Source organism: Theropithecus gelada, chromosome 9, assembly GCF_003255815.1.
Source record: "Theropithecus gelada isolate Dixy chromosome 9, Tgel_1.0, whole genome shotgun sequence".
In the NCBI taxonomy this organism is placed as follows: Eukaryota; Metazoa; Chordata; class Mammalia; order Primates; family Cercopithecidae; genus Theropithecus; species Theropithecus gelada.
The window spans coordinates 100,693,014-100,707,342 of NC_037677.1; the positions used below are offsets into that span (position 1 = coordinate 100,693,014).

General features: G+C 45.4%; 1 protein-coding gene across 1 annotated transcript in view; it reads right to left on the minus strand.

Moving 5' to 3' along the window:
- The window catches only part of COL17A1 (collagen type XVII alpha 1 chain), a 56,144-nt gene that overhangs the window by 31,004 nt on the left and 10,811 nt on the right, over positions 1–14,329 (minus strand). Inside the window, exons 6-13 of the mRNA XM_025395555.1 lie at positions 12,858–12,905; positions 11,888–11,923; positions 10,712–10,759; positions 9,173–9,316; positions 3,161–3,319; positions 2,474–2,545; positions 996–1,067; positions 136–204 (exon numbers count right to left, since the gene is read on the minus strand). Coding sequence (XP_025251340.1) covers positions 136–204; positions 996–1,067; positions 2,474–2,545; positions 3,161–3,319; positions 9,173–9,316; positions 10,712–10,759; positions 11,888–11,923; positions 12,858–12,905 — 648 coding nt within the window. The remainder of the gene's footprint in view (positions 1–135; positions 205–995; positions 1,068–2,473; positions 2,546–3,160; positions 3,320–9,172; positions 9,317–10,711; positions 10,760–11,887; positions 11,924–12,857; positions 12,906–14,329) is intronic.

A 14,329-nucleotide genomic window follows, 5' to 3' on the forward strand; every position in this document is an offset into this window, starting at 1 on the left:
GTCTAAGACCACTCATGGGTCCTATTTCCTCTTCCAGTATACCACGTGTATTGAAAGGATACACAGGCAGGATTACTGCAGAATAATCCTCCCTGTGCACCAGCCTGACCCCCGGCAGCTGGGAGCAGCACTCACCGGCAGAGGTGGAAACACCAGTGTTCACAGCCACAGGGCTCTGGGGCATGTTTTTCTTCACCCCATATGCTGCAAGAAAGGAAGCTGGGTCAGCATGGGAGGGTCGTTCCAGGCAACTCAGGAGAAGCCTGGTCACCCCTGGCAGAGAGGTGCCCCCGACCCTCTCCAGTGAGAAGCAGATGATGAATCAACTCTCTCCAGTCATGGGAACAGTAATGAGGGTTTAGATGGAATGTTCTTAGGTATAATCCTTCTCATCCTTCTAGCTGCTTCCAGGAAGTCCTCCTAGATCCTCATGCATCTCCTTCTCTCCTGAACTCCTACAGCCCTTAACACCTGCTCTGCATGGCCTATCACTTATTCCCATTGTCTTATAGAGCCTCTCATTGTCTCCTGTGTGTTAGACTTCCTCTGCCAATTAAGTAGCAGGCAAGTTGGGGGCAAAGGCTGACCTAGGTTTCATGTCCCCAGCCACCCCCAGGTTTGCACAGAGGCAGCAACCTGTAGGGGGCACATCATAAAATCAACCAGATGATTGATTTGCAGTGACAGTGGGTTGTCAAGGAGAGCAGTGAGCTGGCGAGACTACCAACCTAACAGTTCGACTGTGAGAGACACAGGAACATACAAGTGATGCCTCACAAGGTGATGCTGTTGACGGGACAGACTTCCCTGTGTGCTTGACTCATGTCTGAGCCAGTTAATGATCAAGATTGATATCTCAGGGCAGGAGGTATTGTTTCTTTGGTGGGAAAGGTTGACTGATTTTCAGGGACATTTTGGGTCTCCTAATTCAGTGAGTTGTAGCTGCAAAGAGGTGTTGCTTCTCAGCCCTTAAGCTCCAACCCTAGCCTACTGACCTGTGGAGGTTGTGGTGGTGCCATGGGACAGGGTAGTCGAGCTGGGGGCCAAATTGTTCTGCATGCCAAATACTGTGAAAGTAACAGAGGTCAGGTGAGTACAGGGAGCACGGAGGATGCCCCCTGGCTTAGGACGGCCCCCAGAGTCCCAAACCACTTTTATGATCAATACTTTTGTCAACAGATTCCAAAACTTCCTCCGTTCCCACACTCTTTGTAACATAGTAATTTTGTTAATACCCCCACCTACCTACCCCAGGCCAAAAATTACTAACAGTTCTACTTATCACGTAGTTAGGTCCCTCCAAGTTAAAAGCAGTAGTTTGCACAGGGTCTGACAGATGTTGCTGACAGATCTCTCAAAATTTAAAAATATCGTAGGGGTTCCTGTTTCCTGTGGTGCCTTGGTGCACAGTGTGGGAACTGTAAGCATAGGATATGGACACAGACACCTCAGGTGCTGAGAGGCACTAACTTGGCAAACTCCTAGTATTCCAGTTAGCCCTTCCTTCTCCTGACACAAACACATAAAACTCCCCCACCTCCACTATGATTTCAAAGGCTCCTTGTTTATTTGATTGCTTGTTTGTTTGTTTTCAACAACGTGCAGAAGCTTATTCCTGCTGGCCAGCAGCTTTGCTATTTGGGGCACAAGATCAAGGATCTGATATCAGCCCACCTTCCCTTGGGGCCTGGTTTTTATCAGGACTTTACAAAGCAAAATAGCAAAGGCAGAAGAAATAAAACATGTAGCCAATGTCTTCTGGATTTGGTGGGCCTCTAGTTAACTGGAGGAAGGTGCTGAAAATCTGAATGCAAAACTTGTACTTGTCTCTATATCAATTAAGTAAATAAACAAGGCCCACATCATTATATTTATTAGTCACATTATCACAGGGAGAAGGCAGACTCCTTTAAAAAGAAAAGATGTAGGCTGGTAACATTTACATATAGGCCTTTAAGATGTATGTGGAAACATAGCAAATAAATATTTCTTTAAAATTGTTGTATGTTTGCATTGGAAGCTAAGTAGTAACATTATTTACCCCAGTGTAGTTACTCCAAGAAACTATGTGCTATATTTATAGAAAGATCTGAAAGCATTTACTCAATGAATTACTATTTCTCTTTAAAAGATCTGAAATAAAATCCTTCTAAATTAACAATGCCTTTACCCTGAAAACGTCCTACACTATGATTCCATTAGACTCTTCATTTCCAATCCTCCAACTCTTCCAGAAAAGAAAGGTACCACCTTAGAATACGCATGTCAATGTGGGCTCACGTCCCCTCGCCTGAGACCTTTCCCTTGAGGTCTAAGTTCTCCCTGTGGTTGAGGGCAGGCTCTGTGCAGCCCTGTGCCTCTGCTTCTGGGCTGCAGTATGCATAGAAGAAAGTCCTTCATGCTCTTGGGTGAAGCATCCTAACACTTCTATGCAAATAGCCTGGAAAAGTCATCTCAAGATGGTGACACTGACCTGAGGAGGATGTGCTGAGTCCAGGGTGCAAAGTGGATGAGCAGGATGCCATGTTATTTGGAACTCCGAAGACTGCAGGGGCAAGGAGGAAGGCTGGTGAGAGGGACATCTGGCCCAGACAGGGATAGAGATTCGGATACCATAGAAGCACCAGAAGAAATGCCAGGATTGGGTTTTTATATTTTGGGAAATTTTTGTTCTTAGGAAAAACAGGCTCTTGCCTTGCAGCAGAGAATCAAACACTAGCCTGCACTGTACCTTGGGTCACAGCCAACAGGTGATCTCAGGTCTGTCAGACCTGGAGTGGACAGTGGGTCCAGCCAAAGTCTCTCTTGTGAGTGACCCCACTTTACAGAGATGGTCCCTGAAGCTCAGAGAAGTCAAATGACTTATTCAAGGCCCCACTGTCAATTCATATGAAATGAAACTAGATCTTCTACATCCATTTTCAGTGTTCTTTCCAATTTTTCCTGATACACTGTGCTATATGTCCTAAAGGGGACACACCAGAATACCTTCTAGATTGAATTGAACTGAAGTTCCAGGGGGAGTCTCCTGGGATGTTTGGCCACAGAAAGCCTCTCCAGGAGGCCCTGAGGATGGCAAACGTTCTGAGGGTCATTCATCTCTAGGATAGAGGCATGCCGAGTTCAGGGTGACAGAGGGTGTAGGCTGCCCTCCAGGTACCTGATCCTGCAGAGTAGGCATTGGTGTTGAGGAGGGATGAGCTCTGGGTTGTCATGTTGTTGTGATAGGTCCCCATGGAGGACCCCGCTGGTAGGGTGGAGGACCACACATGGGAGGGAAGGTTGGCATCCAGGATCGTTGCATCGTAGGTGCCTGACACTGGAAACAGACACATGCACACACCCCAGTGAGAGACAAGTCAACACTTCCTGCTGGGGAATCTAGTCACCACACTTTTCTGGGACTTTCCTGGTTTGGGCATTGGAAGTTCCACATTTCAGGAACTCTCTCAGTCTGGGAACCTGGGGTAGTTTCCATCCGAAATCTCAGAGCTGGTGAAAACATTATCTCTTGCATTAGAAATTTTTGCTGGCTCCTGGTGAAATTTGAGGTAGCCATATTTTGCCTTGGGCTCCACCCATTTCTCCTTTTAAACCTGGCTCCCCATCTCCTGGTGGGCTGTCCCACCAATGGCCTTCCTCTCCACCTGTTGCTGAGTGCTCCATCTTCAAAGACACTGAGAGAACAGTTCTTTCAGGAGCAACAAATGAGACCCCGAAGCGAACCTCTTTCAGTAGAATTCCAGGCACCATGGCCATTGCAGGGCGCATGCCTGGGCAGGGGAGCCCTTGGTCTGGGGCCACATGGCATGCATGGCAGCCTTCTCTGGTTCCACCCTCCTTAAACATCCCTATGAACCAGCCAGACACTGTGCCCCCAAGAGGGGATTTTCCTGCTTCTTCATATCTGGGGCCAGTTCTGCTTATTTGTCTGTGACAGGGAGCCAGTCATGCAGGTCAGAAAGTGCCTTGACGTTTTGGTTTTAGGGTGAAAAACAAGAAAGATCACAATCTCTAGGCTTTTCTCCAGTAGTGAATGGGAGGGAAGTTTCCTATTACAGTAGATCTGGCTTTTTCCCTCACCTCCCTCCACGACTTTGCTAATTTATATTTCTGCCTCCCACAGAACCTACCTTGCACTTGGGGGGCATGTAATATGGAACTGCTAAACAATGCTCATCCTACTTGACCGGGACATGTTGGTTTTCTGACTTCCTCCAGAGACCCACTGTCCACAAGGGCAGTGACTGTGTCTCTCTGGTCCATTGCTTTTCCTCAATGCCTGATGCTTGGCATAGAGGAGACATTTAATAAATAGTCACTGAATGAATACATTAAAACTCTACAAATTTCCCCAATATTCTTCATTTGGGGGACCTGGCCAACATACTGTCCTGGGAGACAGTCTCTAGGGTTTAGGGCTGGGCTGTGCATGTGGAATGGGTGACCAGCCAGGGGTAGGATAGGTACAGCCCACATTTTTCACTGCTTGAAGAGCAGATGCTCAGTGCTTTTCAAGGTCTCTGGCAAAGCCTGAAAGGCCTGCCAAGACGTGGTTGAATCCCCAGGCCAGGATAGATCTGCCACCTTGATGCCTTCCCTTCTGAAGAAAATAATGTATACAGTGGTCCATTTCCAAGACAAAGTGTCTTAAATTGGCTTAGGTCAGCAAACTACAGAAGAAACAGAATATACTAGGCCCCTGCTTGGATAGCTAATGCCTGCTTATTGGTCTCCCCTCCCTCACCAGTTCCTCCCCGCCCCCACCCTGCTTAGTTTCCCTCACTCAAACCAAATAAGTTTAGTCTAAGATAAAAGTTTACTCAACTGCAAAATAGCTCGTTTTGTCTGTTCTTATCAGCTTGCTCAGCTACTTAGGTCATAAGTCAAAAACTTGAAGAGCCCCTAAGCTAACTAGGATTGCAATGCATTGTGGACTGCAACAAAATGCAGCAAGACAACCCTAAACAAACACCTAGAGCCCCAGCCCAACAAAACAGGGAACTAAAAATACACCCTCTAACATTCCCCCAAATAGTCCATTGGGGAAAATGCTGCAGGGTTTTAAGGGCTAACCCTCGAACCAGGGACAAGGAAAAGCAAAAAATGATAAAGCATTACTGTTTTATCTGGGCCAAAGAGCCCATTCATCAGCCTTCAGTCTTTTGGCCTAAGTTTGGCTCAGATGAGGACTGGGTGTGCCAAGCTTTAATTCGCTATGTGAATAATAAAACCCCATCCTCACAAGAGGAGATGGGTTATGCTCTTTGTTAAATTAGTGAATTAACCCCCATACTCCCCCTTCAAGAGGAAAAAAGGAGCATAGTAAAAAGCCCTTGCCCAATAAAAAGCCCTGGGATCCCATAACACGCTTAGCTCCACCTTACATCTCACAAAATAGAGGACAGGGAGATCAGGGGTTAACAGGAAGGCTGGAGGAAGAGGAATCTGGGGGTCATAAAGAAGCTAAACCCAATGCTCCCGTAAATCCTTATCCAAACTTAAGGAAAGAATTAGAACAACGTAAGAAGGACATTGAGAATTTCCCTAGTCCTTCTAAACAGCAGATGTCTAATATGTACCCTCTTAGAGAAGTCCCTATGGGACAGGGAGAAGTTGGATATGTAAGTGTGCCTCTAACAAGTACTAATGTTAGAAATTTTAAATAGGAAATAAGGCCACTCTTGGAAAAATTCCTCAGTTTAGCAAAGCAGCTAGATCAATTTTTAGGACCCAATTTTTGTACTTGGGCTAAGATGATGTCAATCATGACTATTCTGTTTACTGGGGAAGAGAGGGGAATAATTAAAAGGGCAACCATGAGCATTTGGGAGAGACAGCACCCTCTCGGGCAAGGAGTCCAGCCAGCTGGGCAGAAATTCCTAAATGCAAATCCCAGATGGAATAACAATAACCCCAAAGATTGGACCCAAATGCAGGACCTAAGGGAAAGAATAATTAAAGGGATTAAAGAGTCCACTTCAAGGACACAGAATGTCTCAAAACCATTCGAGCTCCAACAAGAAAAAGAGGAGACTCCCTCTGCATTTCTGCAGAGGCTCAGGGATCAAATTAAAAAAAAAAAAAATCAGGATTAGATCCAGAGGACCTAGTAGGGCAAGGCTTTTTAAAGGTTAATTTTATGACCAAAAGCTGGCCTGATATTACCAAGAAACCGCAAAAAAAAAAAAAAAAAAAAAAAAAAAAAAAAAAAAAAAAAAAAAAAGAAAAGAAAAGAAAAAAGAAAAGATGGATGGAATAAAAAGTCAAGTAAGGAATTAGAAGGTTTTTGTTAAAAGTAAGAAACGAAATTAGAAAAAGAGAGAGAAAGCCAAAGCTGTCCATCTTGCAGACAGACAGAGGGGAGCCACAGCATGGCTCATGCTGGTGCCCAGAGAGAAAGAGTTAAGCTGCTGACCCTGAAGGCAAGGGGGAGCCAGCTGTGCAGCTGCAGGTGTGGGGGCGCCAGGAGCCGCAGAGCCGAAGCATGAGATAAAGGTGGACAGTGTGAGAGAGCTAACGTAAGTAAGCTGTTAACATGGCGAGTGTGCTGGCGCCCAGAGAAAGAGGAAGAAACTGAGTGTGAGGGAAAGAGGAAACAGGGATGACAGAGACAGAGAGATAAAAAAAAGAAAATAAGCGAGAAAGACACTGGAAAAGACAGAGATCAAAGACACAAAAGGTGAAACTGGGGAGAGAGATAATGTAAAAGGAAAAAAGAGTATGAGAGGAAGAGAGAGAGACAGAGAAAGAGAGAGGGGCCATGGAAGACGGGAGATGGGGAGACAAAGGTGCAGGTAGACAGTGGCTGCCACGGCCCTGCTGGTGGAGGGGAGTCGGAAGCTGATCCTCTGCAGGGCCCTGGTAGTGAGCACCCCACATCAGGTCAGGAATATATTAAATCAAAGAGTTGGGAGATGGTAAACTAATTCCCAAATTTTAAAATATGAAGCCATATTATTAGAAAAAGATAATTTAGTCTTGACAACATGTATTTACTTGAATCCAGCCAGCGTCTTATGAAAAGGAGAGGAGAATAAAGAGGCATCAAATCATAACTGTTTGGATATCATAGAATGTCAAACTAAAGTGAAACCAGACCTTCATATCAAACTAACGTGAAGCCACCCCAGTACATGATGGGATGAGAGTGTTTGTAAATGGGTCATCCCAAGTAATAAATGGTAAAAACACAATGGCTATGCTGTCATTAATGGAAACAATCCTTATGTGAAAAAGGGAGATTACCCAATAATTGGTCAGCCCAAACCTGTAAATTACATGCTCTTAACCAGGCCCTAAAGCTTCTAGAAGGCCAAAAAGGCACTGTATATACTAATTCCAAATATGCCTATGGAATAGTACACACCTTTAAAAAGATCTGGACAGAGCGGGGCCTAATAAACAGCAGGGAGAAAGAATTCGTACATGGGGAACTGATCAAACAAGTTTTAAAAAGCCCCTTGCTTCCAGTAGAGATAGCCATAGGAAACACTATAGCAGCTGTAGGGAATAGGCTCACAGATAAAGCTGCTAAGCAAGCTTCCCTGGAGGAAGAAGTTAGATTGTTTAGCCTAATCCCAAATATCCCTAAGGTGATATTAAAACCCAAATTTTCTAAAGAGGAGGAGGAAGAGCTGGGCAAGATAGGGGCCACTCAAACTGAGGATGGGAGGCGGGTGCTCCCTGGTAAGAGAGAAATGATAAGCAAACCCATGATGAGAAAACTGATGTCCATACTGCATAAAGGAAGTCACTGGGGTCCCCAGGCCATGTGTGATACAATACTCAAAAATGATGGGTGTACAAGTGTGTGGGTGTTGTGTAACCTGCCAGAGAATAAATAAAAAAGTAGTTAGAAAACAGACTACCGGAGGAAGACCTCGTGGGTCAAGGCCATTTCAAAGCATTCAAGTAAATTTTACAGAAATGCCCAAAATAGGGAGACTGAAGTATCTACTAGTACTGGTAAACCACCTCTCCAGCTGGGTGGAGGAATTCCCCCTCCCAACTGCCACCGCTGGGAACGTGGTCAAAATAATCTTAAAACAAATTATACCTAGATTTGTCTTGGTAAAAAATATTCATTCAGACAATGGGAGCCACTTTACCTCAAAGGTGCTAAGGGGAAATATGGAAAGTTTACACGTTAAATGGGATTACCACACCCCTTGGCATCCCCCTTCCTCTGGAAAAGTAGAAAGAATAAATCAAACTCTCAAAAAGCATATTATTAAACTAATCTTTATAACTAAAATGCCTTTAATGTCTCCCAGTAGCACTCCTTAGGATTAGAACAGGCCCAGGCAAAGACTTGGGACTGTCCCCTTACAAGTTATTATGTGGACTCCCACATTTAGATAGGACTACTGATCTTCCTTCTATGGAAACCAAAAACCAATTTTTAGAAATTATATACTGGCCATATCCTCCACCCTGTCATTCTTTAGGTTAAAAGGACTTCGAACTCAAACCTCGTCTTTTGAATTCACAGTTCACCACTTCCAGCCTGGCAACTGGGTACTAATTAAGACTTTAAAAGAAGATAAGCCCCACCCAAGCTGGCAAGGTCCCTATCAAGTGGTCCTAACCACTGAAACGTCAGTGCAAACAGCTGAACGAGGGTGAACTCATTACTCTCAAGGGACTGGTAAAAGAAACCCCAGAAGGAAGGGAAAAGGACAAATGGAAAGTGTATATATCACCTAAGTAACATTTAAAGCTAACATTAAGGAAAACCTAGAAGAGAGCTATAAGCAAACCCCTTCATTAGGGGTGGATATGGTTAGGATTAGTCTTCACACAAGGGGTAAAAGAAGACCTGAGTATCAGATAGGGCCCAGTACTAGGGGTGGAAAGTAGGGAATATCCAACCAATCTAATAATCAACATAACTAAAACCTCTATCCCCTAAACCATAAAATTCAATGCCTGCCGAGTCTTACATTGTGGGAACTTAGGAAACCAAAGGCAGCTGTCACAAGCAAACAAATATCTATGCCCTAAAACAGGTTGCTATTGGGGAAAGCCCCGTGCTAGCTGGAATGAGGTTTGGTGGGCCCCAATTTCAAGTCTCATTTTCACTATTCTCTGGGTCTCTGAGTCCATTCTTTGGGTTTGGAGGGGTAAGTTTGTTTCTCACACTCCTCGGCAGCTGGGCTGTCAGACTTACCCGACTGGGAGCTGGCTGTCACAATTTTGGTCTCCACAGTGCCTTTCTTGGGGATGGGGAGTGTGTTGGAGGAATTCCGGGTGGGGCTCACACTTGCGGATCGACTCCCTTTGAGCAAACGCTTAACATCATCCAATTCTGTCCCTGTAAAAGAATCCACAGATGTTTCTGTTAAGTCCAGTGTTCTTTCCTGAGTCCCTGTGCAATTTGGGGAACATTTGTGGCATTCTGACTACTAGGGAGAATGGCATCTGTCTCACACATTGGGACTTTTTGCTTGGCTTTATAATATTCACATTTTACTAACGAATAGCACTTATCAACTTGGTACTTTGTCATATTAGCCTCATAAAACTTCTCCGTCTCACAGGAGGTCAAGGTGCCTGGGAGATATTTCCTAATTAGACCGCATCAAACATCACAGGAATGATTCTGTGGCTAGAAGACACTATCATCTAGGATCAGGCAGTTACAGAAACAGGTCCCTTGAAACAGATGCTTCAATAGCAGTCTCATCCCCTGTGCAAGATCCTGGATGTTGGATCCTTGACCTTGTATGCTTGGGGCTGTCAAAAGGAATTTGTGGGCCATAACTCCTAAACATTATGCTGTGTTCACATGTAATTTAATTCCAAGTCTGTCTGGCTGATTTAATTTGTAGCAAGGTGAAAAGTGGAGCAAGCTCCCTGTGCCTCCCACACAGGAAGCAGGGAAGCAGGAGAGGTGGGAGACACCATGCATGAGTAGTGCATGAGAGGAGACACAGGTTTGTAGACACCGTATGCTGAAGGAACTCTCAGCCCCAACTCCCTTCGCCTCACCAACCCTAAGCCTGGAAGGATTCAGGTGAGAAGGTGTCAGGCCTGGAGTCAGATTCCACAACCCTAGGTACTGAGCTCTCTGGACAAGCACCCATCTCTGTCCTGAGCCACTGACCCTACTCTTTCTTCTCCTACTCCTTTTACATGATTGCTGTCCTAAAGTTGAGCTCATTTCAAAACATTGTCAAATACCTCTAGCAAGAACATCAGGTATCTAACATAGTCCATCGACAGAGATGGGGTCTGTGACATTTGAAATAAAGTTTGAATTCTTACACTCTACTACTGACCCTTCTCTAATCTATCCCATTGTGTCCTTACTTTGAACCTTACTTTGAACTGTTCCTTTGATGTCTTGTGCAGGCTCCTCCCTTTGAGCCGAACTGATCCACTCTTCAGTTTCCCTTCAGGTAACACCTACCCCCGGAAGGTTTCTCTGGCCTGATCTCCATGGGCTGCTGTGGAGCTGCTCCTCGCTGTTCCCTCACCACACTGAGTTGTGATGGTTGGCTGACTTACTGTCTCCCTATTAGTCTGTGAACTACTACACAGCAGGAACCACGGTTTACTCAGCAGCTTAACTCCAGCCACCTAGCCCAGAGTCCAATTCACAGAAGGCCCTTAAAGATGTTTTATGATTGCATGCATGCACACACACACACAGCACTAGCCCTGGATTTCTGGACCCTTTCTTTTCAGCGAGATCATGACCACTTACATCGCGTGGATGGGGACGCACTCTGCAGTCGAACTCGAATTTCGCTCTCTGTACAAGGGAAGAGATAGAGAAGGGTGTGAATGAAGGAGCTTAGATCACAATCCCTGACACTGAACTCCTAGCAGCAGATGACCCTTTAGGCTGCTCTGACATTTCTGAGTTCTGGAAACAGGAAATCTAGGTGTGCCCAAGAAGAGTGCTGCTTAAAAAGGGAGACCTCCATACCTCCAGCAATTCCCCATTCTGCCAACTGCACACCTCCCAGGCAGCTGCAGATGTTCTAATAAAATTCCAGGCTGAGCAAGGAGGTTCCAGTACAATTAGCAATGATCAACCCTCTCCCCATCATCCACCTCACGGCTGCCACAACCAAGGTTCTCTCCTGCCTCCGTGGTCTCAGGCATTGGCAAAAGATTCTAAAAACCAGTGTTTACTTGCCATTTTGGCTTCTTCAGAGATGGGAGGGGCAGGAAGCTGGTAGTTAACATTATTAGTTAGCTTCAGGTGGAGAATTTGCATCTTTCAACTATCAGCCTAAAGTTGTGGGTGGTTGGCATACTCCTAACTTCCAAGTTATTGATGATAATAAGGCCCATAGGAAGTCTAGGTGGGTCATTGTGAAGAATTCTGCCTTCAGCTCAGCCCTAACATGCTGCCCCCAACCCTGCCCAAAGTTTAGCAAGGGTTGCTTCTCCCAGGATTGTATTTCTCTCCTGTATCATTGTCTAGATGACTAGATTACAAAACTGTCCTGGAGCTGTTTATCTCCTGGATGAATTTCGAAAAAAAAAGGTTGGGGGGATTTTGCTCATCTTCTGATGTGTAAAGGCAATTAGAGCATATCTTGTTAAAGTCAGCCAGGAGACCAGAAGTGAAAGCAGATGTGGTATCTGCATCTTCAGATGATCCACAGCAAGACAAATGATGCTCCACATTGTTATGTGTTTTGCTTCCTGCCTCTACGTGCTTGTTAGATCACCGTCAAAAGCTACCCTTCCCCTCCCGATAGAGCTGGGCGGAAGATTCCCAGGATTCTCTAAGCTCCTTGAAAGCAGAAAGCATGCCTTGTTTATTCTTCTGTACTCCTTACACTCCCTGGCTCAAGGCTGGACACACATTAGCTGCTCAGAAAATACTTGTCGAATGAATTGGACTGAACCCAGTGACGGCACTCACCTCGTGTTTGACTCCGTCCTCTGGTTGAAGAAGATGCTGAGAAACAAAGAAATGCAATTTTAGGCATATGTAAGAGGTGGCATGCTAAAGACTTTTGACATGGAGGTAGATATATTTGGTGAGGGGTTACTTTCATAGTGTGTCTAAATCCAGATAGAGACTTTTCTGAATAGCAGTTGCTTAATAAATGATGATCACTTAGCAACAGCAGAGAATGTTTTGTAATGCCCTAGTACATTTATGATGTTAAATTAGCTAAATGAATATTAAGTTAGCTAACATTTTGAAAGTTAAGTTAGCTAAGGTAATCTGTTGGGGAGCATGGTCCATTTGGACTGGCTGACTACACTGATCAAATGTATCAAAAAGCTCCCAAGTCTTCCCTTTGATTTTTTATTCGAGACTGCCATGGTTTCCCCACTGTAAGCAAATACATAAAATTATAATCATTGTATAATCAATGATCCTGGTATCAATTCATATGCACAGTGAGATTGCAAGAACATGGAACAAAAACTTAAGGCCAAGTGAAGACACGGCCTGGAGGTTCATGAAGCACACACAGTTCCCTTGAAAGCAAGCAATAGTGGAGGTGCCGGGATGCCTAGCACTTGTGTGTTCTACTCGCTGCTCTGCCTTGTGGGAGGCCTCTGTGCATCTCCTGGAAAGAAGAATCCCTACAATTATTGCTTGGCCTTAGGGGCTTATCCATCCAAGCCTGAGCCTTATATATAGCTTACCATTTCTATAGTGCCATGAGCAAAGGCTTATGACAGCAAGTTTATGTGGTTGAGAGTCCCCTTAATATGCTTCAGGATAAAGAGCAAGGGAAAAATAGGTCAGCAGGGGTCAAACTCCTTTAGAAGAATCCATTTAACTCATGATGTCCCCTACTCCCACCACTTCATCTCCCCCAGGGATTTTCCTAGAGCCTCGTTTGACCATTTCTTTAGAAAATGAGAAGACATACCAAATTCCTTCCGAGGGTACTCCGGAGAAGAGTTGCCACTGGAGCTCCCTGGAGAGGGGATAAAACACTTAGAACAAATGGCCTCTTAGGCCCATAGAGCTTCCAAAATGGGAGGCAGTGCCTGTTACTTCTTTCTGGACCTCCACAGCCCTCAGTGTTTCAGGGGGGATGAGGTATGCTCTTCAGCATGCATGTCAAAGGAGCCAGGCTCATGATGTAAACACAACCCATCATGGCCCTGGTCGCAGCACTTTACTCTGGTTAAGGACCTACTTCAGATGAGGCAAGGATGAACAAAGGAGAGCAGCAGTTTTTTCTTTCTTTCTTTTTTGTTCACTTCCTCCACCGGGCTTGCCCTGTGCCTGTTCTAGAGCAAGTGATCTGCCCTGATCAAGTAACCTGCCCTCAGCATCAGGAACCTCTCTGACCTTGTGAGGCTTGTCCCAGACGTGGACCCAATTAAAATGAAGGTACAAATCCCTGGTCAGGCCCGACCTCAGAAAGCACTGTGATGATGCAATCCACCTCACCTGGATTTGGGGCTTGTCAATGGCCAGTAGCTCTCATCCTGCAGCAGCAGGAGGGAGTCTGCTGTGTGTGTGGGATGCCAGCCTGCTGTAGTCATTCACTAGAGTGTGTGGGCCTTACTCCTGCTTCTCCAATACCAGCACCCATCTCTTCTCACCGTTAAACTCCTTGGCCACCTGGCTGGTCAGTTTCCCACATAAAACTGCTACTGCAGATCACCAGGAACTCCAGGAACCTTAGTAATGGAACCCAGGTGTCTTCTTCTACGACTCCTTCTTGACCCTGAGCACTCTCTTGTGTTGACCTCAGCATTGCTGCATGTTCCTGGTCTCCCCATGTCCCTAAAAGACTCTTCCTCCTCTCTCTGTTCTCTGGCTCTTCTTTCTCCTTATTCCCTCCACTTTATCTTTCTTTGCTTCCTTCAACTTTTATACTCTCCTTCTTGGCAAACTCCTTTAGTCTTCTGATTTCCTCTAACACCTCTCTGCGAATGGCTTCCACCTGGGTATCTGGGCCCTGACTTCTTCCCTGAACTCAAATCCTGCATCACCCACTGCCTGCTTGCTACCCTCGCCAGAGAGCTGGGCAAGTGGCTGTACTTCAGGATGAAATAGCTGGATTCATCAAGTGGAGTCATCCATCTAGTTCCCTGTTTCAGTTGTTGGCACCACCAAGAACCCAACCTGTGTGTGAAGCCTTCTCCTTACATCTAATCTATTGCCAAACCTGTCAATTCCACTTCAGTGATACCTTCCACCTCTAGCTCCTCACCTCCATCATTATCAACCTGGTCCCAGCCAAAATGTCCCTTCTCTGGATGGCTGAGGAGTTCTTTTTAACTTGTCACTGTGTTTAGTCTCTTTCTCACCAATTTTTCCAACATATGGCTTCCAGAGTTCCAGTCCTGGACCTCAAATATGATTGTTTTGCTAAAAACTGTCTGT